We start from the raw sequence: 25942 nt of genomic DNA on the forward strand, positions 1-25942 counted from the left end.
CGGGGGCGCGGGGGCAGGCGGCCACTCACCCTGCAGAGGCGCCAAGGACCGCCGTGAGCTCCCGCGCGTGCCCCCGGTCTGTGTGAGACACGCTCCCGGGACCGTCCATCCGGGCGCTCCTTGCGCACTGCACCCGCGGGGTCGTTTCCAGATTCAGTGAAACGGCCGGCCTCGTCGGGGTCTTGACCTCAGGTGACCAGCTGAGCGACGCAGTGTCTTCCTTTCTTGCCGGTGCAGTTTCTCAGCCTCTTGCTGCTGCTTCTGCTGTTCAGACTAAAGGAGAAAGTTCGGTGAGAGAGAAGGAAAGAGGGTCCCAACACCCCTTCTGTAACCAGCAGCAGCCCGCCACCCGGGGCGCCTCCGGCCGTGGCCCCGCTGCAGGGAGAAGGCTGTCCCTGGGCCCCAGGGCACGCGGTCTGGCCCCGGACTCTGCTCCCACAAAGCTACCCTGTTCATAAGCCAAAACACGTATTTACATGGCCCCGAACACAGAACAAAACCAGACTTACATGTACTGAAGGTGCATCACCACCCGCCCACGATGCCGGATGGTTCACCAGGACTGGTTCCAGAGAGCTTCTGGCTGCTTCCAGAGTCTAACTCCCCTGGGAAGCCAGGGGGTTTGCTACTATTAACCCCGACAAAGGCTCCGTGGACAGTGGCCTGTGAGCCCCTAGCTGGGCCAGCGCGCAGGGGGGCTCTCAGGCTGAGCAGTGAGAGCCCTGAAGGCGCCCCCCGCCGCCCCCCTCCCCCCCCGCAGCAGCACGTCCTCAGCGCAGAGTCTGCAGGAGGTCAGAGCCGTGTGCTTTTCCAGTCACTTTTGATGGTCCCGAGAGTACCCGCTGTGAACGCAGAGCTCAGAAACTGTTCCCGGCTGGTAGGACTGCACCAAAGGTAAACTGAAACAGCACTGTGGGGACCTAATTCTCCAAAGCTGAACAGCACTGCCCTTAGGCACCGGTGACGCTCAACACCGGTCCACGGCGCTCTCTGCTCCAAAAATACCCCTCCGTGTTCTGCTCCCGCAGAAGCCTCTGTGTCCACCTGCAGCTGGCACGGCTCACCGCCTCACTATCGGGGCTGAGGGGGGAGCGCGTGGTGGGGAAGGAAGCCATCCGGACGGCCCGAAGCCATCGAGTCCCCTGCTCCAGGAAGCTGGCTCTCGGATTCCTACTATGTCCTCAGGCGCCCATTCAGCACGAGCCCTGCGGCACACCCCGGCCTCCCGCGCGCCGGCCCCCCAGCCCACTCCTCGGGAAACGGCCACAGCCAGTCTCCAGAAATAAAACCGGTCAGTCTTCTGCTAAAACGTGTCAACAGGTTTCCATGGTTCCACTTGGGACTGAGCACAGACCCACGGCCCACACACAAGGCCCCCCAGGACCGCGCCCGGTGTACTTCCGGATACATCTGTCGTCATTCTTCCCTGCGTCTCGTTTCATACACACGGGCCCTTATCGGGACCGCCGAGCCCGTCCGACCGCCTCCCTGCTCAGGCCAGAGCTCTGCCTCGGCGGCACCCGGCGCCTGGAGCCCTGCCTGGCCCCTCAGGGCTCTCACCGTGCCCGTGGCTCGCCCTCCCCAGCGGACGCTCCCACGGCACTTCTGTTTCCCGCTGGCGCCCCTGGTGCTGCCGTCACGAGGTGGGCTGGGGGTGCTTCTTTCACAGACGGGAAGTCATGGAGGCGAGGACCACGCGTGTCTTGCTCTGCGTGTCCCTGGCACCCCCCGCCGAGCGGGTATCTGAGACACACGTGCTCACGGTAAGCTCAGGAAGCCTGAGGGAACCCGCATACGCGCCCACCGAATAATCCTGGGTGTTTAATACTTTGTTTCTTCGTGTGAAAAACTATCCCCAGAAGTGCTGCTTATCCGAACAATTTTGGAAAATGATGAACCTAATAAAGATAAACAGGGTGTGCTGCAGCTCGTAAGTTAGGTGCTTCTCGCAGCTTCAACATGGACGTGTACGTCCCAGGCGCTTCCCTTCGGGCCTGGTGGGAGAGCACTCCTCCGGGAGTCCCTCCCTCTCTGGCAGCGCCCTGGCAGGGGCGGCCTCCTGAGGAGCCTGTAAGCAGCGCGACTGGCCCGCAGACAGAGCCCCCTCCAGAAAGGGACCGTCACCAGCCTCTCTCCGAAAGGCGGTTCTGGAAGGCGGCCGCGCCGCGTGACCGGTCCCTTAGGATTAATGGCCCAAGGAGCTCCTCTCCGAGTTTTCCTTCCTTCTCTGCCCTGCCCCTGCCCTGGCTGCGCTCCCACTGCGGCCAGCAGGCCGGCCCAACGAAGGGGGCGCTCGGACGCATGCAAGCCCACCGCTTACAGCAGCGGCCTGGCCTAGGACCGGATGAGGAACTGCAGGTCAGGAAGTTCGAACCCTGGATTTGGGACCTAATCCAACTTTAGCTACTATACAATTTAAATAATATGAAAGCATGAGCTTTCCCCTTCCATTTCATTCACAGGTTAGAAAGTATATATGAGGGGCGCCTGGCTGGCTCAGTCGGTAGAGCATGTGACTCTTGATCACGGAGTCGTGAGGTCGAGCCCCACACTGGGAGTAGAGTTTACTTTAAAAAAAGTATCTATACGAAAATCTTGGGAAAACTTGAGATTTTACCTAAGTATATCACACACCTAGTTTAGAAAGAGATTTCTGTTAACAACTACACAAATCCCTAATCATTCCTAAGTAAAGGTGAGATTTGATAGTATATCCCTAAGTAAAAGTGAGATTGAATAGTTAACATCTGGTTACTCAAATGATACAACTGGCATAAATGAAACATTAATTGATGCATTCCCCAAAAACAGCCTCTGCTTGACTCAATCATGGGGACACTTTAGGTATTTTGTAGCGCTTCTGTTTTCAGCAACAACAACAATAATAATGAATTTCAGAGCCATCTTATTTTCATTTTACCACGAATTGTGCAAGCCCTGGACAATGAGGACTTTCACTTCATAAGATAGCACCTCAGGTGGCCCAGTGACCGAGACACCACACTGCCACCCTGTCCCCCGGGTGTCCTGGGCCAAGCTGTGTGCCGGCCCCGACCCCGGGAACTCAGGAGGGGCTCTGGCTGTGGGAGAAGGTGCTCGAGCGGGAACACGCTTCCTCCGAGGGGAAGAGCCTGGGAGGGCAGTTCTGAGGTCAGACACGCACACAGCACTCCTGGAAGGAAGCCTATTTTCATGTCCTGAATTTTAAAAAAATGACACTCAAAAACTTACCCTCTTTAACGTAAACGTCAACTGTTTGCTGCCAACTGTGGTGTCAGACACACTCAACGTGCCATTTTTCGCTTCAAGTTTCAAACGATCTTCAAGTGTTTTACTGCAGGAAGTTTAAGAGAATGATACGTTAATTAGCATTATGCTTTGGTTTGGCATTTGAATCAAGTTTTAATTAGAACTGCTCACACGAAGAGGATCTTTTACGCTTGTGGTAAAGACAGAAAACGGCATTCACTTAACACAACTGCAGGAAGAGTTAGGGGCACCGCTCACACTCAGGAAACGCACGGTAAAAACAGCTGCCCAAACACCCACTCACTTAGTATTTTAAGTGGTGGCTACAGAGAGATTTTCAGTAGTTGCTACTTATCTTACTAAATCACATTTCTGAAGCCAAAATCCAAGGAGCGCTATTTCTGAAGCCTGTAGTTTCTGGTCATGGTCAGCGGCGCATCGCTTCCAAGGCATTTTGTATTTAAAGCTCGCACAAGGCAGGAGAGCGTTTTGGTCACCTCGTTGGGGGAGGGAACGCAGATCAAGGGCCACGCGAATACTAATTTTTCCTTCAAGCTCTTAGCTCCCCAGACCACCCTCACCGCCCCCGGCATGAATCACTGGAGCCATGAGCCGGTCTGACTCCAGAGGGAAATAAGAGCAGTTGTGAAGAGGGTAAATTCTATCTGATTCAATCTTCACTCACTGCTATTTCTCCAGGGGACTTTTCCTTCCAATTTCTTATTTGAATTACTCCTCCCGCCGTCCTTTACCCCAAACGTAAGTCTCGTTTCACTTCTTGATCATGTTTCCCAAACTTTTCTAGGGTCTCTCTCTATACTCTGGTCCCCGTTCTGGTGTGCTGGGCCCTGTAAATCTTTGTCATCTGCATAATTAACACCACTGTGCCCCGGCTTCACAATCAAGACATTCCATCTGTATTTTGCACACGAAACACTTCATTGCACGTCGCTGTAATGTTTTATTAGAAAATCCTACCAACCTGACAATAAACTATTTAAGAAAAAAAAAAATCTGCACGCCGGCCCTTGTTGTTAACTTGGTTCGGAGGGGAAAAAACTGAATTAGGCTTAAAGACAAAAACCTTCCGTGCGTTTTAACAGTAGCTCTAACGCTTGGAGAAACAGCAAAGCAGCAGCACCTCACGTGTCCGGATAGAAACGGGTGAGGGGAGCAGAGGAAGAAAGAAGGAAAGAACACGGTTCTCTCTTCTACTCCCTCTTCGAATAAAAGTAAACACGCTTCCCTTTCCAATCCTCTTTGTCCCAAGTAAAGATGAAGGCCCCCGTTTAAAGTTAATACTGAACAACCTGACTGAATTGAAAGACGGCCGAACTGTGTGCGGGGTTTTCTTTTGCCTGAAACACGATCTTCATCCCTAATTACTGAGCCTCCGAAACGCCCCATAAGATAAAGCGATGCCTCTTTGAAATTCCGAAGGAAACGTTTGATGTGCACACCACGGGAGATTTCTCTCCGGTTTATGACTGCTGGGGAAGTACGAAACAGGTCTTCTTTATATAATTTGAGCCGTGAAGTGGTGAGCATAAAAGTGGCACTCTTTTCTAAGCAATAATGTTATTAAGAAGCACTTTTAAACTACTTTTCATCTTCAAAGTGCTTTACAGACGAACTAATTAATCCTTTCAACATCCCCGAGACGTGAGTATTTATTCTTTATAGATGGCGAGAAGGGAGGTAAGAAGCTAAATGGCTGGCCCCGGGCCACGCGGGGACCGAGGCTGAAAGACGGGATTCCAATCTGAGAATTTCTGGTTTCCAGGAGTGGGTCGGACCAAAGCTGCTTTGCACAGTTCTGTGCAGGGAATTGTCTGTGGGTCTTCTGCATGGCCGGCTTCCCACGTTGCACGCTGAATGACACGAGGATCTGGTTTCCTTTTGTTTTTGAACAGGAACCCCCGTGCGAAGTGGCGGCGGGCTCCCCGTGGAAGGCGGTGACGTTAGCCTGAGCTCGTCCCTCAGCCTGTTCGTGCCGTGTTTTTCTTTCCTCTCGTGCCTTCTGAGCAGCTCGGGAGCCTTGGAGACAGGGCGGCACACGGGAAACACTCATTTGGGAAGAAAGTGACTTTTCAAGTAAATTGTGGGCAATTACTACTCTTTTAAGAATGACCTTATTTCCTCCATGATGGGGTATGCACATTCCGGTTTCCTCTCAATGTGCCCTCGATGTGCGCTTGTAAGAACTTGTTCTGTCTGGCTACGTGGAGAGACGAGCTGAGAGCTAGAACGAGCCGTGGCAGAAGATCAGACACAGGCAGGCACTGAGCGTGGAGATTCCGACATTAAAGCGAGCACCACTTCCCTCCCTTTGAACGTCGGTTTACGGTAGGTGGCTGCGAACCAGCAACCCCCGAGCCGACAGCACCCTGAGGATGGATCCAGCCAGAGACGACGGAAGCACAGACAGACCCCTGCAAACCGTCTACTGTAACAGAAGAACAAAAGGCACGGGCCCACACCGCCTGTCGGCAATAAGTGAGGCGGAGAATTTCAGGGAAAAACAAAATTCACTGTAACCAGCGACGCCCCCCCCACCCCGCGAATGTGTGGGTCCAGCTGGGAGGACAGATGTGGGCTTTTACAGGTGGGAAGAGAGGAATGCTCAGCGCAGGACGGACAGGGCTGTGAGGGGGAGAGCCACGGTTCCCGGCAAGGCGGTCTGAAAAACACAAGCGGGCACAGAGCACGGGGGACACCAGGGCGGATGTTGCCGTGTACCCCGGGCCTGACGCGCCTCGGCTGAGTGGCTGAAAATCCCATTGTGTGGAGGCACGTGTGTTCGCAGAGCACCGAGAGGAGTTAACTCAAAATGGAGGACTCGTTCCCCCACAGTCTGCACCGAGGGGAGCAGAAGGCAGGGGAGAAGCGGAGTGAGCGGCTAACGTTACACGCTGTTCAGAACAAACAACTGGCAGACGCTTAGAGACGGGACGGGGCGCTGAGAACTCCGTCCGCACGGCACCCCGTCAAGGCCCCGAGCTCCGCAGACGAGGACTGAGGAGCCAGCCTATCTGGGGACCTCATCTACCAGCTTTGTTCAAAATTAAAAAGATTCCTAGGGGCGCCTGGGGGGCTCAGTCCGTTAGGCGTCGGACTTCGGCTCAAGTCATCATCTCCCCGCCACTGGGATCTGTGCTGACAGCTCAGAGCCTGGAGCCTGCTTCAGATCCTGTATCTCCCTCTCTTTCTGAACCTCCCCTGCTCACACTGGTTCTCTCTCTCTCTCTCTTAGAAATAAAGCATTAAAGAAAGAAAGAAAGAAGGAAAAAGAGTCCTAAGGTCTGCTGTTGTCACAAGCGTGGGGAAACTCTGGTGCAAGAGCTCCAAGCCTTGGTTGAGGGCAGTGTGGCCGTATCTGCCGCATGCCCCTTTGGACCCAGCAAGTTCCATGACTACGTCATACGGTCTATAAAGGAACCCCCACGCACCTATATATATTTATGACCGTGAAAAAAGGAAGAGGAAAACCAGGACCACCCGAAGCACCCTGAATCTGGGAATGTCGCACACGTGATGGCCCGTCCACTTCAGGAAGACTGATGCGGCTCTAGGCAGGCCTACGCGCACCCACAAAGACACATTTTCAAAGCTTCCTGCTGCATGAAGAGAGAAGTTGAGCCGCCGTATGACTGGCAGGGCCTGTGCACGTCCAGGAAAGAAGAGCTAACACGGCACAAGCTGAGTGGCTGCATTCTCGACAGGCACGCAGCAGTCACCTCCGGGAGGGAGTGCGGGGGTCAGAGGGAGACTCACCTTTTATTCTACACTCTCTTTAAGTATTACAATGAAACGTGCTTATACATCACTTGTGTGCGAATCAAGCTGAGTAATAAAAGATTCTTTGTACCAAGTGCAACTCTGGAATGAAATCGTTTTCAAAACTGGATTTAAAAACTGCTTTGTATTAAAAGACCGTGTTCCTTCAACTCCTTCAGCTCCTGCGGCAGCAGCAGGGAAATGAGCTGAAGTCCGTCCGCAAAGCGGAGAAAGTCGGAGGTGTGGTAAGCGGCTTCCCGCCACTGAGAGCACCTGGTGAACAAGGTGAATTCCTCCCAGGCAGGAAATGTCTTTGAAACCTTTGAATTTCCAAGACAGACCACAGGCTGGGTGCTTCAAAGAACACTTTCCTACTGAAGGGCCGCCTGGCAGGGGCATGTACTCCCGGAGGGGAGGGGCAGCCTGAGCTCTAGGAGCTCCCCTGCAGGCCCCCCCAACCCCCTCCCAGCACCGCTGGATCATGGAGGCCGATGTGCCCGGACTCCGGACTCCGCCCGGGCCAGCAGCGTGAACGAACTCCCCACTTTCTACCCACAATCGTGATTATTGCCGCCCAACCTGCTGGCCTCTCCCCGGGCCTCGGAGGATGGACCCCTGTCCTTTCTGAGGCTGCCTCCTTGACGGGGGCCCTGGCCGCTTCTCCTGACTGCTCACTGAACTCAGCTCTGCATGTTCTTGCGTCTCTGTGTCGCTGCCCACTTGCCACAGTCAACCCACTAACACATTCGGTCCCTCGAGCCTAAAAACCCTTTCCCATCGCGTTACTGGCTTTGACTCCTTCCTTTTTCTGCCAAACTTCCTGGAAGAACCATCCACATGAACTGTTCACAATATTTATTATCTCCACTCACTCATCCATTGACTGCAATCAGACACCTGGGCTGATGCCTGAGGATCGAGTCCCAGCAAGATACTCTCCCTAATGGCCTTTAAAACCCTCCTGCGCCTCGCGGGCCCCCACTGCCCCATGTGACACGCGCCACACCCTTGGTGCCCTTTCCTGCCTGCCTGGCTCTCTCCATCCAGTTTGCCTCCTACATTTCTGAAAACCACTCAGTAGTTTTTACTGCCTACCTTCCCCTCTGCTGTCCTCCAGATGGGAATTCTTAGCCCTTGGCTACCGGTGTGATCGGTGCCATCTCTCAAGGCGCACGCAGCATTTTGCGTGCAGCTGTACTTTTCTAAAGAGAGGTGGATGGTTTTTATCACGGACTCCAGAAGAAGTTACTGTTGCTCCCAAGGGGCTCCTTCCGTCACCCTCACGGACTCTACATACTCGGTCTTTCTCGAGGACACCGTGAGAGCTGGCATCCCAGCCCCATGTCTCCGGCCCACCGCCCACACTTCCCACTGTCTGCTGAACATTAGCCAGAGGACGCCTGGGCGCTGCACACGTAACGGGCGGGTACCCAGCTCAGTACTTTCAGCCTTAAACCTGGTTTGCTTCCCGCAGTCTTGATCTCGGCGGTGACGCTGCTAGACGGTTCAACGTCACCCGACTATTCCCCTCTCTTTCGCCATTAAATCTGTGCCCGCAAGACACTGTGGGGCGCAGCCTGTCCCTTCTCCTTCTGAGACGGTCTGTGAGGAATGCGGCTCCTCGCCGCCCCCGGTTCAGGCTCCGTCCCTTCCGACCTGGATGCCGTAGGGCCTGTCAGCTGATCTCGGGGGCCCACTCACTCCCCACACGTTCTGCCCACAACTGCACTCTTTCATTAAGTTTCTGAGAAAGAGGGACCTTCTATGCCTGCGAGTTTTTATTTTTATTTTCGACAACAAACCGGAACAGCTTGTATTATACCTAAGTATCCACATCACTGGGCGGAGGGCTTGGAAACAAGACTGGATGGTGTTAATCTTAGTGTAACAGTGGTCCCTGGCTCCCCGGCGCTTGGGCCGGGGGCTCTGCGCTGCCCCCCGCTCACCCTCCCGCACCAGAACGCGCTTCTCCCCGCTTGCACCCGCTTCGCCGGGTCCCCACGCCACGCCGCCGGAACGCCCTCCTCCCGGCCCTGCTGGGGGGGCTCGTCTTTTTGTCCTTTCGAAAGAGGTCACTATGACGTCTTACGAAGACTTCCTTAAATCTCCCAAAGTTAACCCCCTTTCTTTCTCATGTGCTTTCACCACGGCTCTCCGCGGCTCACGGAGAATGGGCTGGAAGGCGAAGGCTACAGGATGCGAGCTGGACCTGTGTCGCCACCCCCCGGCCCCGGACGGCACTTCGTTCACGCCAGGCAAGCACTCAACAAACGTGTGACTGGCGAACGGGCGGGAGAGGCTGGCAGGGACAGGAATAAACTCACAAAGCAGGGCACACTGCGAGGCGTATGAATGCGTGTTGACAGACGAGTGTATTTATGTGACGCCATGTTACTATGCCAAGCAAAGGAAAGGACTCGCTCAGGTACGGAGTTAGGGTTCGTGATTCACTTTCCCTTCACAGAAAAAGTTTCAACACTGGGCAAGTCCGAGTGAGCATTAAAAACATAATATACTCAGTTCTGATGCTGTGTTTTATTGACTGCATCGTGCTAGCTGACAGGATAAATCGAAGGCACTCACTCTGGTGTTCTGAAGGATGGTGGTTCAATGTTTCGTTAAAGAATATTAAAATATTGCAAGTTTGGGATTTGCCAAAACGTTCCAGTCAAAACTAGAACTCAGTAAGTGGTCTGTGCCAAAAAGCCCAGCCAGCTGCAGGCTGTTCATACCAAAGGCTTATTACTTTCAGCTACAGGACTCTCCTTTTAAGCTCATGAAGTAATGTCACTTACACAGTTCTCTACTCAAAAAAAAAAAAAAAAAAAAAAAAAGGTTAAACTTAGTAAAAATGTTTAATTGTAGTGTATTAACTTGGCTACTATTTATTCATTAAATGTTCTGTCTCTTTTGTCTCTCACATTAACGTCCTGCTCCAAGCCACAGGCAGAAGGAAGTGTCAGGAAGTTAGTCAAGCCCCGGCCCCCAAACCACCAGGTTACCAGGCCTACGCTGCAGACCACTGCCCCTGGGTCTCCCCGGCCAACGGACGGTTCTTTCTCAGCAGACCTTGAAAGGGTAACTCACGGCGTTGCCTGAAGTGGCCACGGCACGGAAGGTCCCCGTCCACAAACACTCACCGAGTGCTCGCTTGGGTCTGGTACCAAGTCAGAAGCCGGTAACAAAGTGAACCGGGCAGGACAACACGAGCAGACACTCTAACAAAGAACCTCCGTCCCCAGAATCAGATCCCTACAAGCAACCAGTCCTCCTGCCGCAGCTGAGCAGGGCACCAGGTAGACCTCTGAGAACAACAGGCACAGAGAGGGCGAGGCTGTGCGCACAGCTGGTGGGAACGTGAGACAGAGGGGCTTCTCTGAAGGTTAAGTTTGGTGCCACCACGTGACCAGCAATCGCACTCCTAGAAACACGGCCAGAAGTGAAAACAGGTCCATGTAAAATCATTTACACAAACGTTCATAACAGCATTATTCCCTATAATGGAAAAGTGGAGTGGAGCGACCCAATGTCCACTGACACGGAACGGGTGACCGACGCGCGGTCGGGCCTATCCGCATGGCGGAATATTATTTGGCAGTAAAACCAGAGGAAGTACCGACAGCTGCTACCACGTGGATGAACACTGGAGACGCTGTGCTCAGTAAAAGAAGCCAGACAGTTGCCACATCTTGCAGGGTCCCATTTATATGAAATGGCAGAGCAGGGGGTGTCCACAGGGACAGAGGGGAGACAGCGGCTGCCTGGGGACGGGGTGGGCTGCAGGCAGCGCATGCTATCAGGGCGTGGGGCTCCAACTGGGAGATGAAAATGCTCTAAAACTGAACTGAGGGGTTAGCTGCACAGCTCAGCAATCACACTAGAGACCGATGAACTGTTCTCTTTAAGTAGGTGGACCGTAGGTTATATAGTTTGTATCTCAAGGAAGGTACTAAAAAAATAAAAAAAGTGAGGCCAGTAAAAATATCTTCAAAAGACATCAACCTTATTACTAGATTCTTTTCTTTTAACGTTTTTTTTTTCCCAGAGAGAGAGAGAGAGACAGGGAGGGTCAGAGAGAGAGGGAGACACAAGAATCTGAAGCAGCTCCAGGCTCTGAGCCGTCAGCATAGAACCCGACACAGGGCTTGAATCCACGCACCGTGAGATCATGACCTGAGCTGAAGTCAGACGCCCAACCGACTGAGCCCCCCAGGAGCCCCTAGATTCTTTGTTTACCAACAGATCTTTAGTTCGTTGGAAGCGGAATTCTGAGCCGCCCTCGGATTCTAAGTTAAAGGACTCACTCAACACCTGGGGTCTCAGATGCCTGCTAGAAGCCAGTGAGATAAACGTGACTGGCCAGATCTCCATTCCAGAAACAGTTCAGCCTGTGCTATGATGTCCTCTCCACCCTCTCCCTACTTCCTGCATCTGAAAAACCATTTTCCAGACGGGAAGCCAGGAGCTGGAGGACAGGCACAGGGCTGGCACCAGCCCGGCCCCCACCTCCTTGGGCTCCCCACGCCTCTCGGGTCTTCTTTCGAGATGACCTACCACGACCACCCGTCGCCTTCTCATCGTACACATGACTACGCAGCCCGGGAAGCCTCGGAGCAGAGCCGGACATAACTCGCAGCTTGTACACAATGTGGAACGGAGGGCCTGGCGTGTTCCTTACTGAGACACCTACAGCTCAAAGTGTCCAAACAACAGCTACTTTTTTAAGGTTGACATTTTTTTATCGTGGTGAACTATATGCACGGTGCTGGGCCGTCACCACTCTCCATTTCCAGAACTTCCTCCTCATTCCAGACTGAAACCGTACCTCGTTAAGTGATTTCTCCCCACCCCCTTCCCTCAGCCCCTGGGAACCACCCTGCTGCTCTCTGTCTCCATGTAGCTGACTATTCTAGAATACGACTCTTGCTCATCTCTCAGTTCTTTTGCAAAAGGCTTAAAATTTCTGGCAAACTGTCCAAGTGACCTTTTCAGTAATCAGGTAAGCTGAGAGAGGGATAACTGTAACTGAAATTCTAATAAAAAAGAATAATTTTTTGTTAAGGGAGCAAGAATTTGTTACCTCTTAATGACCACTATACAGAAAACTACTGAACTGTGGGGCAGAGAATAAAATAGGTTATTTGTAGGTTGGGGAAACAGAACAAGAACAATGAAAGAAGGTGACGTGTATGGTGGACAAGTGTTCTCAGTAGCTGGCCAGGACCCGGAGGGGCCAGGACCAGAGTGGCCAGCACCCGGAGGGGCCAGGACCTGGAAGGCTATGCCCTGGGTCTGACAGTCAGAAAGCTGTTCAAAGTCACGGCAATAAAGACCAGTGTCTTTCCTCTCAAGCCCTGTGACGCTTCCGTCACATTAACTCCGAAAGGAAAATCATCATCCCCAGGGCAGCAGGAAAAGCTGGGCCCCGGCATGGCCGAGGCACCACCGAGCGCCGCGTTACTCACTTCATCAGCTTCTGCTTTGTGGCCGCATCTTTGAAGCTCCTGAATTCCTCGCCAGCTTTGATCTCATAAAACTGGGGCTGGAGGACGGTCTGCTGGTCCTCCCTGAGCCGCTCCCGCCGCTTCACCTTTTCCTCCTGGAGGAGAAGTCTGCGCTGCTTCCTGACCTCTTCGACCCAGTCTTTTTCATCATCCGAACTCTCAGAACTTTCTGCATCACTTGGCTTTCCTTCCGGTTCTTCCTCCTCTTCCTGAAAATAAAAATAGTAAGCAGCAGCTCCTTTCCCCCGCCAAACCCCAACCTGTTCTTTTCTGGTGACCCACTCTCGCCTTCTAGAATACGTGGCAGCGCTCACATCGGGGAAAATGCCTTTTGTTCAGTAAGATCGACGTCTACGGCCAAAGGTCAAACAAATTACACCTCAAGTGTCCGAAAGGCTCTTCCAAGTCACACAGAAAACTGCGTTATTAACGAAACATCAGCAAACACAACATGGTAAGGAGCACGTTACTTTTTCATGAAGTTCTTGTTGCTCCAAGAGTCTTAGCTTCTTCTTCCTTTTTTCACTAATTTTTGAAACAAGTGGATTCAAGAGCCTAAATTCTTCACTCTCTTCGTCTACTTGGAAGTCAGGATTCTCAAACATAACTTTAAATCGATCATCGGTGAGAATATTCGGAAGGCTCTAGGAGAAAAAGAAGGTGGGAGTAAAGCTGAGGTGAATAAAATCTGACCAGAGAGATGGCCTAAAAATATCTGTCAATTATAAATTGATAAGCTCCGTAAGGCATTACTTTACTAGAAAACTTTAGAGCTAGTTTCCAGAACTTTCTAACTGCCCTTGGTTTTATCTCCTACTTGCAAACAAATTCTATTAATCTATTTCAGATGGTATGTATTACTTGGTCATGCAACATGAGCTAAGCACAAACCTTTTTGGCTTAACTTTATGCTCAATACACTGGACAGAATTTTCTTCAATTAACATTTTTTCACGAAAAATACTTTTCAAGGAAATCTGTTTTGAAATACAGCTGTTTAGGCAGAGCTACTACACTGAATTAAAATTTGTGACACGTCCAACTTCATCTAAAACTGAGAAAGGAAATCTTCAGCAATAAGAAGACACGAATTAACACGGTGGGGAGCTGCCGGTGGAAGCTTCCTGACTCTGAGTTATTTGGAAACAGAAGAGAAACTCCCATCTCTTATAGGACAGCCTCATCAATTTTTTTTTCCGTAGGCCATTTAACTGTTCACAAAGGATGTACAGTAAACCTACTGGCACAATAAAACTGCTGTTGAAACCCATTTGAATAGCTCAGGGCGGACACTAAATTCCTTTTTATTTGTACCATTTTGAACAGAAAGATTTCTAGAATGTATTATAAACTTTTCTGTTCACACAAACAGAAGACAATCTTCTACACTCAGGGCTCTCCTATTGTTTCTTACCTGCTATAGGCCTGGAAACCAGATAACTCGACCTACTGAACAGGGTTTGTAAACAGCCCGAATGTGGGCGAAACAGGCCGACCTGTTTGTGGTGGGTGGAAGCCGCAGATTTCTGAGTGTGGTATTTACAATCCGGCTACACAAAAATCTGCCAAATCATGCGACACTGAGGAACTCAGGCTGTTTGTTCCTGGTAGGCACCTGAAATCTGATAAACCCTTAACCTAAACTTCTATGACATACTGAGGATATATTTAAGATATACCCAACAAGTCTTCCCTATCGTTTCCAGGACAGATTTAGGCTCAAGGAAGAAACAGATATGATCTAGTTCCTGATCCCAAGGTAACTAAGGAGGAAAAACAACACAGTAAGGAAACAAAAGCCCAGACGCTACAAGGCACCTTACACACGATGCCAAGCAGAGCTGAAAGTGCTCTGGAAGCAGAGAGGGGACGGGTCCCTGCAACAAGAGGCAGGTGAGAAGGGCTCACCGGGGGCGGCGGCCTTCCCTCAGTGCTATGGGAGCTATGAAATCAATGCCGTGGTGGCTGTGACGGACACTTCTGGGTAAAGACGGTGGTCTGAACGTAAGGATCCCCTTCGAATCCCTGTTAACTCCATTAAAGCAACAGAAAACGGACTTTAAAAAGACACAACCCTGGGGCGCCTGGGTGGCTCAGTCGGTTAGGCGTCCGACTTCGGCTCGGGTCACGATCTCACGGTTAGTGGGTTCGAGCCCCGCCGCATCGGGCTCTGTGCTGACAACTAGCTCAGAGCCTGGAGCCTGTTTCAGAGTCTGTGTCTCCCTCTATCTTTGACCCTCCCCTGCTCAAGCTNCTCTCCAAGATGAAGAGGACAAAAAAAGGAAACAGGAGCGGTGGGATTCTGGAAAGAAAGGCAGGCCTCGCCACCCACCCCCGTGCAAGGAGAGGCCTCTTCCCTGGAGGAGACGAGGGGTCTGCTGGGACAGCAGGATCCTGAGGTTGGCACACTGATGTCACCCCGCCCCTCAAGCCTCGGGACGATGGTTCTCAGAATCCGAGGGGCCCGGCGGCACCCTGCAGGCAGGAGAAAAGGCCCAAAGACAGTGCTATCAGGAGCTTCCCTAAATCGACAGTTTGGCCGGGTCACCACACAACGTGTGCGGGGTCCTGTCCCCTCGCCTCAGTTGCCATTCAGCGTTTTAGATCTTTCGCTCTTAAATATGAACAAATGACCTGAGATAACAGCAGGCACAAACCTCTTAAATTTTTCCGCCCAAGAAGGCCGCTCCCCCCCNCACACGGTGGCCGGCACTAGGGCTGGACTGACCCAGGGAAGACAGGCCCCGGTGCATCGCTCAGCCGTCATGCGGACTCCCTCCAGTCTCCCGCGTCCTTGCCCAACTCCCCTTATCTTGAAGGAGAAAATCCTGAGGAATTTCCTGGGCAAAATAAACACATAAATGTCATGTGTGGTTGTTGTCCAGAACATGCATGTCTGAAAAACCTCTTCGCTCCACACCCTTACACTGCCTGCCTGCGTGTCTCGGTTGGAAATAATATTCCTTCACAAAACGACAGATTGAGGGTTCTGTATCCAACACGGGGGGAGGGTGGAGTGCGCCCCAGGCCGCCAGGGGCGCCAGTACCCGGAGGTGACCGGTCCAGGACAGGGCTGCGCCGACACATGAAGAAGAAACTCGGTCAGGGAAAGAAAAATGAACATAAAAACTGATACTCATATAAATGTCCTGAGATGAGATTTAGAGAGCCAGCAAACCGGCTAACTAGTTTACCGCTAGTTAAGTAGGGCTATCTAGTGATCTGACCACCACACAGAAAAACAAGAAGTCAAAACAAAGCGCAGGGAAGACGGAGGTTGGATGGAAACATCACACGGACTCCCTCCCGACCCGGCCTGGGGTGGGAAGAGCACCCGCGTGGTCCTGACCCCATAAGTGCTGGGTGCTGAGTGTCCCAAGTTGCATGAGAACTTATCGGGAGGGAAGGTTATCAAAAGATGAATGATGACTGGCCTGCCACTTAAAAGTCAAGCCGGAGCACCATGGGCAGTATTAAGAGTTTAACACCAAAATAATTGGCTAAAAGGGCAAAAATGTTTGTCTCAGGACTGGAGAAAATGAGGGAGAGGGAGGAGAAGGAGGAGGAGGAGGGGGGAGGGGGAGGAGGAGAGGGAGGGGGAGGNCCTAGAGAAATATTTAGTTTTTAAAACTACATGTGTAAAACTGTAATAAAAACCAAGAATGATCTTTAATTAGTACTAATAAAAACCTTAAAAATCGCATTTGGGATGAGAAAGCTGATCTGATCCAACCCAGTCTCTATGCACGGCTGTCCCTTTTCCCTAGAGAAATAAATTACCCTTTTCCCTAGAGATAAATTGTGACTTTAAAATCTGCTCTTAATGGTAGGGAATAACCCCAGGCTAAGACAACCCCCTACCCCAAGCTCCGGGCCAGAGCACACGTGGCCTGGAAGTGCTGTGGGACAGCGTGTGGCCTGGAGGCGTGCTGTGGGACAGCGTGTGGCCTGGAAGTGCTGTGGGACAATGCGTGGCCTGGAGGCGTGCTGTGGGACAGCGTGTGGCCTGGAGGCGTGCTGTGGGACAGCGCGTGGCCTGGAAGTGCTGTGGGACAATGCGTGGCCTGGAGGCGTGCTGTGGGACAGCGCGTGGCCTGGAGGTGCGCTGTGGGACAATGAGGGCCTGAAAAACCGTGGAATCCAGCAGAAGGATGCCATACAAGAATCTACGGCAATAGCAAAAAACTGGTAGGAAAGGCCAACAGCCAGGAAATGACACTTGTAAGAAAAATGGCTCAAACCCTTTCCGATCAAACGATGAGTCACCGGTGCCATGCCTCTCCCAGCTGCCTGTACACACGCGAACTCAATACGTACTTGTCCAAAGAATAAATGGATTGACTCTTAATTAGATGCCACCAAATGTCTATGTTTGGGTAGGATCCGGATAATGCCTCCTGACGCGGTATGGTGGGTCCCTTCCCACTGCAGGTCCAACGTGAACTGAACAGGACACACCTTATTAAGCTATATGTTACCAGGGGCAGCAATACCTGCGAACGTATTTCACTGTCTGCCTCCAAGAAATTCGAGCTGGGGGCCAAAGCAGAATGAAACCCGCTTTCCAATCAGGAGCCAGCAGAGCTTGGCGAGCTCCTGGGGGTTTGAAGCACTGCTGACGGAGGGAACATCTTTCAAATATTCTTCCCACTAGGAAAGGCTCTTTCCTCAGTTCACAAATGGTTTTTAAGGTCTTCGTTTTAATTAGACAACACTGTTAAACATCAAATCACATAAGCTTTGTCTAAGAATAGCCTCAGATTTCTAGAAAACTGTCTTTAAGAATTTCTGGGAGGAACCTGAGCTCTGATAATAGGCCCCAAATTGGGTCAGCAAGCCACGGAAAAGCAAATTAGGGGCACGTTTTACAGACACCACTTTCTAGCAACATCACATCGGGTGGCACAGCTCTTACCAGGACACATTCAGCCGCCAAGCAGCCGGAGGCGCCACGCCAGACGGGGGACCAAGCAGCTAGAGGCGCCACGCCGGAGGGGGGCTGAGCAGCCAGAGGCGCCACGCCGGAGGGAGGACAAGAACTCTGAGGGCTGTTCCTCTGTGCACGGCACAGAAGCAGCGCACGGCCTGTGCTGACTCTCTCTGCCCTACCCGACTCGTGCTCTCTCCCTTTCTCTCAAAACAAATGCATAAACTTAAAAAGAGCATTTTTTTAACCTAACAGATCAGGATGGAAGATGCGGCAAGAATGAGGGGGCAAAGGACAAGCAGCGAGTGTGACTCCATGGAGAAATCACAGCGCTCCAAGAACGCCCCCCTCTCGCCCCATCGCTGCAGGTTACAGAAGAAAAAACTATGCCCCGGGGAAGCCCAGGGTCACCCAGGATGACCCAACTGGTGAGCAAGAAACTAGAGCTTAGATAAGACCCTGGGGCTGCGGCCTGCCGGCTGGCATTACTGAAAAGGACTAGAACAAAAGTAAACACCCAAGGAGCTGGCTTATCTCATGTTCACTTACCACGTTAAAAACTAGCAAGAGAACAGAGAAAGAATCAACAAGCAAACAAAAATCTCCCGAGAGCGTAACACGGCTGGTCCAGAGTTCCAAGGCCAGGCCCTTTCCCAGAGTTGGTCCTGCAGGCTCCTGAGAGGTGGAACCCTTACAGCTCATTCTAGTGAAGGGCCAAGGTGGAGCTATCTACCTGCCCGCCCGGAGCAGAGGCTGAGGAAGTCTCCGTGTATCTGGGAAAATTAGAAAACTCTCCCCCTGTCCTGATGTCAGCTCCACGGGGTACTAATGCTCACTGTGTTCACGGCTAATCATTTTCACACTAGTGACGGACGGTGAGCGGCAGCTACGCAGGAGCGTGCGTGCTCCTGATAATGCCGCATCTAAATAAAAATTAATTACTTCTGGAATTACAAAAAGACCTAGTCAGAACAAAGAAGAACAATGAACAATTTAGATATTTAACAGCAAAAGGATTAAGTAAATGGTGCACCCTTAGGAAAGTGTATGCAGCTCTCAAAAGTACTTACAAAGAATTTTTAATAAAATGGGAAACCACCTGGGTTATTTTATACAACCAGGATTAATACACACACCACGTGATCTCACTACTATAGCCTAGAATTTTAAGAGAAATAAGACAGGAAGGAAATTCACTAGCATCTTAACGATGCCCTTCTTTGGGTGGAATTACAAAAGTGACACTCTTTACGTTCTTTTCTATTTTCCAAACTTCCCATATGGAGCATATATTATCCTATAAGCAGGGGGAAGAAGAAAGCCACATGTATTTTTCAAGATTAAAGGAAAAACATAATTTTAAGTTACTACTAAGAAAACATAGAAAGTTAATCAATGTCTCCACTTATAAAATCTTACCTTAACTTTCTTTTTCCAGGTAGATTTTTGTTTCTCCTCCTCTTCCTCGATTAATTTAAGTGCCAGCTCTTTGTTAACTTTTGGCAATTTCTAGCAGCAGGAAAAAAATAAAAGGTGTGCTAAATATCTACATCTTTGCTTTAAAAGCTAACAGTTCTGTGCCAAGTGTAACCTCACAAACAGGTGGTATCTAGTTCTCCCGCTGACCCCAGAGCAGGACAGCATGTGGACACGCGTGGTGCCCGCAGGTGGGCACAAGGGGACAGGGCCCCGCGCCCGGTGCGCTCCCGCGGCCCCTCCTGTGAGCTGAGACGCCAATGGGGAGAAGCTGCGTTTGGGGTGTCAGCGGTGGGGCGGGGCGGTCCCGCAGGCCTGCCGCTGCAGCCTCTGGCTGGGGTTCAGGGAACCCTGAAACGCTACTAATAATGCCCAATGCACCACTCCCTGCTCCCGGAAGTGGCAGACTCCTAGGGGGATCTGGCCGTAAAGCTGTGTGTTGGGAGCTCAAAGGGTGAGAAAGAACTCCCCATGGGGTTAAGTTGCACCCGATATCCACCCCACCCAACTGTTTCTGCTTGGAGCACTGACCCCCCCCCCCCCCANTCTTAATACTTCCCCTTAAGCAAACAAGCTATTGATCCCTGCTCACAAACAACTAACTTCACCCTTTTTATGCTAAAAACATTGTCAATCCCTTCCTTCCCCATAGGATAAGCATCTAAATCACCTATCTCAATCACTATTGATAAAGGTTAAGCAGGAGTCTTCTACAAATCTATGTTCTGGGAAATTCTTAGGTATTAAAGAAGTTTGTCATCAAAAATCACTGTCTAAGGCAAATGCCACTTCTGTGCCGTCCCCCAAACACTTAATTATAAAATAAAGGTGAGGCCCAGTCAGAGCAGAGATGCTGCCTGGTGACCAGAAAGACTCTCGGGCCTCTCTCACTCCTCCCTCACCGACACAGTCCATCATTCAGGGACCCCTGGACCTGCTGGAGCTGGACTCCAGCCGCTGTGAGCTCTTTATTGTCCTTCCCCATTTAGAGCTTATGTTCCCCTGTAAAATACAGAAGGGGACAAAAGTACTCCATGTCCCAGTGTCCTCCTTGCCAACACACACACATCTGACACTCTTAAAAAACTTAACAAGTAATCTGGAAAAAGGAAAAACCAGGTACCAGCCTTCGGTACTGAGTGTGCGTACATACGTGTGTTTATGCACATGTGTGTACATGTACGCACGCATGCGTCCGTGTGTTCACTTACCTGCACAATCGGGGAGAAATGAGCGGGGCTGCGGAGGCTGGGAGGCGGAGGGCCCCAGCGTCCTGGACTGCCGGCCGCTGGGCCCGCATTCCTCCCCCAGGCAGCAAACAGATGGGTCCAGGACAGCCTGGGGTTCCAGCCTGTCCCCCGGGAGCAGACTCATTTTAGCCCCGGCTGCTCCTGAGAGGCGGGGGCCCCAGCAGCATGGCTCCCGGGTGCCTCCTCCTTCCTGGTGCCCCCCCCCAACCGCCCCCACCTGCTTCCTGCAACTACCGCCTCTCTGATCAATATCCTTATTCAAGATCAGTATCAATGGGCTTCAGTTCTCTAACAGCTAACAATTCTGTACATTAAATTCTCTCTATTAATATAAGCAGGCGGTTGGACTCCTGACCTAGTCTAATGACCCTGATCCAAGTGGACAGCCTAAGATCCTGCCACGTGTCAGAACTGAGAATCATCAAAGCCTCAACACTCTAAACTCTGGAAACTCCTCGGAAAGCCCCTCCACACTCTCTCCGGAGGGCTGCGGGTCTCAGTGCCTCTGCCATTCTTTCCCACAGTACCCTTACCACAGAATCCATTAGGATCAAACTGTAAGGGGTATCCACCCTCGTGACCAGGAAGACATACCACAAATGTTAGGAAAAGACGTGAACTAAAAATGGGGAAACGAAGAAATGGATGGCAGGTTTCTCTGGAATAACACACAAAATGAAAACTAAGTACTTTTCTCTGGTGAGCTCAATAGTGAGCACAGTATCTACCTTTAACTGGACTCTCTGTGCACGCGTTTCTTCTATCTTCTGTCGGATCTTATCTTTCCTGTATTCTTCATAAGCAAATGGATTTACCATCAATTTCACCTTTTCAAAGTGGAAAAAAAAAGTTCAGAAATACAAGTCATATCTACTAGCATGTTTCATATACACCACGACCATTATGCTGACAGATTCTCTTACAAACCAAGTACATTTTGCAAAATGCAAGAGCGAAGAAATGGTTCATTAATCACCTAAATAGTAAGTGCAGTTTCCTATTTACCTTGTGATAGAGTCTTATATCCATGAAAAATCCATGCATATATGCCCGGAGAAATGGTGACCCGATGAGATGTGTGAGCCCTGGAAAGAGTTAATCAGAGGACAGATCATTATGAAATCTTTTTTTTTCGTTTGAGAGAGAGACAGAGAGCAGGGGAGGGGCAGAGACAGAGGGAGACACAGAATCCGAAGCAGGCTCCAGGCTCCGAGCTGTCAGCATAGAAACCGGTGTGGGGCTCGAACTCATGAACCATGAAAACATGACCTGAGCTGAAGTCAGACGCTTAATTGACTGAGCCACCCAGGCGCCCCAGGTCCTTATGAAATCTTGATGAAAATTAAACAGGTTTTTTGGATTACAGTAATATTTCACTTCTGATTGATTATAAGATTTCACTCTGGAGACCAGAACCACTAATTTTCAAAAACTATGGAGAGAATTTAATCTACTTTAAGCAGTGTCCCTCTTACTTATTTAAAATGTCATACTAAGCATAAAGGTGACAAAAAAGTCTTTATGAACTATGAAAGCGCGCTAAAGAAACATCCTAATACTAGTGGTTCTCAGAGTTTTGGATTCCAAGGATCAGTTCAATGTAAAAAAAATAAATAATACTGGCATCACCAGTAACTTGCCAACTTCCATTCTGCCAGGGAGGAGCAGTGGCAGCGGGGTCGGGGCAGGGGTGGGGGGGTATTACCTTCCATCATTTCCAAACACAAAGCATGCTATCAAAACAATAATGTAGAAAGGGTACACACTTTCCATTATTCTTTTTACAGACGAGGAAGCCAAGGCTTGACAGGGTTAACACACTGACCAAGTCACTCGGATACGAAGCAGAAGAGGTGGGGCGTGTACCCAGCACATCCGGGTGTGTACCTTCCTCTGATGCCCACGGTGCCAGCTACCATGCGCCCCACCCAGCATTCTGGCACAATATTCCATGAAACACGTTTTGGGAAATACCATGCTTTATAACTGCCTCCGCCTTCCTCACCCAAAATAAACACAGTAAAAAGAGACTAAACAGGCATCCAAAATGAACACAGTAAAAAGAGACTAAACAGGCACCCAAGATGAACTAAACGCAGTCTTTTTAAAAACCTTGCAAAACAGCAACGACTTTTTCCCTCCAAAGTAAGAATGGAGGTGAGTGCAACACAAGTATAAAAATGACCCTGAAAACGCTTAGGAAGGCACATCAGCAGGAAAATCCTATTTCGCCATAGTTCATTCAGGGATCATTTTTACAAATCTGACTACAAGTCTTTTCTCTTTAAACATTAACATTTAAAGAGTTATTTTGGTGGGAACTGGCAGAAAATGAACTCTGCCTGGATTAATTGTGCTGTGAAATACAGTGTAAGGGACTCCTCGGTGGCTCAGTTGGTTAAGCGTCTGACTCTTGATTTTGGCTCAGGTCACGATCCCAGGGTCGTGGGATCGAGTCCTACATCAGGCTCTACACTGAGTATGGAGCCTGCTTAAGATTCTCTCTCTCACACTCTCTCCCCCACCCCTCACCCCCGGCCTTCTGCTTGAGCTAATTAAAAAAAAAATACAGCTTAAAAATAAAGTTTAAGAACTTCCAGTTTATTTATGACACGACTCTATTTTCTATACCACTTCACTGATGCCGTGCCCTGTCTGTCTCCTGTACAACTAAGTGGCCTGGGTTCACAGAGAATACGGGTCCTCTGGGTTTGTCCCTTGTCCACGCAAACCCCTTATGCAGCCTCTCTCCACCGACACGACTCGATTAGCAGCATCTCCTCTCCGTATCCCACAAAGTGGTACCAGTCAGCCGAGAAACATGCACTCCTCCGCAGGTCAGGATGGCCGAGGTGAAGGCCACGCACTCTAGGTGTACTGCTGAACCCTCATGTTCACGATCGCTGAGGTCTTTGGCAAGTTAGTTTCACCTTCTTGGGCCTCAGGTTCCTTGTCTACAAAATGGCATCATGACTGTATCTACCCCCCGGAGTGGCAGGATTAAGAGGTGCAGGTAAACATGCAGAATATTACCGGGTACACGACAAGCCACACGGGTGCTGCTACTACTGATAAAAGACATTTCTTGGTCGATGACCTTTAAGCCTAAAGTAACTATTACAGGGTGGGGGTGCGCCTGGGTGGCTCAGTCGGTTGAGCCTCTGACTTCGACTCAGGTCATGATCTCACGGCTCGTGGGTTCGAGCCCGCATCGGGCTCTGTGCTCACAGCTCGGACCCTGGATCCTGTCTTCGGAGTCTGTGTCTCCCTCTCTCTGACCCTCCCCTGCTCATGCTGTCTCTCTCTCTCTCAAAAATAAATAAAACATTAAAAAAAAATTTTTTTCATAAATAAATAAAGTAACTATTAAGGGTCTATGTATCTGAGGATTCAATCGGGTTTCTAAGTTTTAAATGAGGTCTTCTACAAGCAAACTTAAAAGGGAGCCAGAAATCACTTACATGCCGTCTCTAAGATATTTTCAAAACCTTTTACTCAAAACAGTACTTGAAAAAAAAATCACTGCTTTCTTGACACTTTTTCTATACATAGCTCGTATGCTTAAGAAAATTATTCCTCACTTGAGATACAAAACAGCTTCAGTAAGTTGAATTTACCTGGATCCTTCTCTAAGCAGAGATTAGAAACTAGACAATATGCATGTTTAACATCTGCTTTGGCAGAAAGAGAAGACTTGGAAACTCAGATAAACAGGACGCTACTGCCCCTGACGTTCAAAACGCCCCCCTCCCCAACAACTGTATAAATATTTTATCATAATTTTATTTCTTACCTAGATTTTCAAGGTCTTTCTTGGTGACAAATTTGTAGTCATCATACACTGTGCTTTCTGGATTCTCTTCTAATTCTTCTGTCAGGTTGTCCAGGAAGGAACACCACCTGGGAGCAGGACCCAGGACCTATCAGTGTGAATGAAAAGGTCAGTAAGTGTACATTCTCGCCACACCAACTAACAGGCAGTTATTTCACAACTAGATTTTCTTAAATTTAAAAGTCCTTGTTTGTATCAGAAGTGTTGAAAACTAACTACAATAGGCAAAATCAACATGTGTAATAATGGAAGGGAATAAAGTAGGAAAAATGTAGGCTTGTAAGGGAGAAATCTCAATCTGGGATGCAGAGATATTAATAAACATTCTTACATGAGCACTATCAAAATACAAATAAATAATTCAGGCACTTAAGAGAACATCCATCCATTTATCACCTCTTTCATTCAAAAGAGTACTAGAATCTATAAAAGTGTATTTGGCATAAGAGATTTTTTTTTTAAGTTTGCCACTCATGACAGACAAAAGTCTAAAATGAGAATCACCTTTTCTTTTTTGAAGTCTATTTATGTATTTTGAGAGAGAGATAGCATAAGCGGAGGAGGGGCAGAGAGAGGGAGAGAGAGAACCCCAAGCAGGCTCCACACTCAGCGCAGAGCCCGACGTGGGGCTTGAACCCATGAACCATGAGATGATGACGGGAGCTGAAGTCGGATGCTTAACCGACTGGGACACCTGGGTGCCCCGAGAATCACCTTCTTTTCAGGGGTTCTCAAATAATTACTTGGTAATTATGGTTGCTCTTGTGGGGTTCACTTCATTTAATTCATTAAAAATTAAAATCCTCTAGATAGAATCCTTCAGCCTTAACCTAAAATGGGTCACCAAGACCCACAAGTTAATCCCAATGACAGGCTGGGGAATAAAAGTTGAACAGAATTTATAACCCACTAATACTAAATGAATAGTTCATAATTCATGGCTGTAATCCGACTACTTCCATAAAATGCTGTGACTGCTTTTTACCTTTCGGCTGTTGTTACAGATCTTTCCCAACGCTACGCCTCACCCACCGAGGTCAAGGCTTATCCCAGATGAACAACGCTCCTCACTGAGCAGGCTACACTACTGACAGTGTCTGTGGAACTACAGGCTTCCAGAAGAACGGCCCTGGGCTGACAAAATGGAACTTCCCATGACTCCTTCCCTGTGTATTTTGATAGCTCTCAATTCAACGGGAGAAAAACAAAAATCGTAATGGAAATTATTAAACCTAGCTTAAACTTTGTGGGGAAGGAAAGGTGGAAGAGAGCTGTAACAAGGAAAAACAGTGCCTAATACCATCCTCAATCCAAAAAAAGTAAATGTTAGATATGGCCATACAGGCATGGTATTATCGTGCCGATCAGTAAGGTGTCCCCCTAAACCCAAAAGGCTATGGCGCTCCCCAACACCAAAAACAATGTTTAATGAGCATAAAAGTTATGAGAACTGCCAAGAAGTTTCATATTAGCATAATCTATGCAATTTTTTAAAAAATAAGGGTTTTGATGCTCTGAGTGGTTTGACACTAACCATAAAAGACAAACTTTGAAGAAATGCAAGGCATTAAAAAAAAAATTTCAACATAGAACACTTTTTAAAGAAACTGCTAGGATTTTAAGCAATTTTAGGACCGTAGCTTGAAGTCAACCGATGTAGACAGTAAACGCTACTACATATAAAGCACCGCGCTGACCCAGGGAGTTTACAGATTCTAGCCGGGGCGGAAAGCTAGCAGAGCACATGGGCACACGTAGCCCGTGTGTAACGTGACGGGCAGACTGCACCGAGCCACGGGGGAGACAGCTGGGGGCTGGAATCAACGGCAGGCTGGGACGCCGAAAAGCACACACGGAGGGACGCCAGGTTGGCGTGAGCTCCTGAGCAAGCCGGGAAAGTCAGGGGCCCCTTCGAGAGACGGCGCGG

General features: G+C 49.8%; 1 protein-coding gene across 1 annotated transcript in view; it reads right to left on the reverse strand.

Moving 5' to 3' along the window:
* Nucleotides 1-6: 6 nt before the first annotated feature.
* Nucleotides 7-25942, reverse strand: part of NOL10 (nucleolar protein 10) — an 81296-nt gene continuing 55360 nt past the window's right edge. Inside the window, exons 13-20 of the mRNA XM_077751004.1 lie at nt 23977-24103; nt 21189-21268; nt 20912-21010; nt 18877-18966; nt 13001-13174; nt 12492-12739; nt 3232-3334; nt 7-273 (exon numbers count right to left, since the gene is read on the reverse strand). Of these exons, the coding sequence (XP_077607130.1) occupies nt 154-273; nt 3232-3334; nt 12492-12739; nt 13001-13174; nt 18877-18966; nt 20912-21010; nt 21189-21268; nt 23977-24103 (1041 nt within the window). The 3' untranslated portion in view covers nt 7-153. The remainder of the gene's footprint in view (nt 274-3231; nt 3335-12491; nt 12740-13000; nt 13175-18876; nt 18967-20911; nt 21011-21188; nt 21269-23976; nt 24104-25942) is intronic.

This window comes from Crocuta crocuta, unplaced genomic scaffold (assembly GCF_008692635.1).
Source record: "Crocuta crocuta isolate KB4526 unplaced genomic scaffold, BGI_CrCroc_1.0 scaffold129, whole genome shotgun sequence".
Lineage (NCBI taxonomy): Eukaryota > Metazoa > Chordata > Mammalia > Carnivora > Hyaenidae > Crocuta > Crocuta crocuta.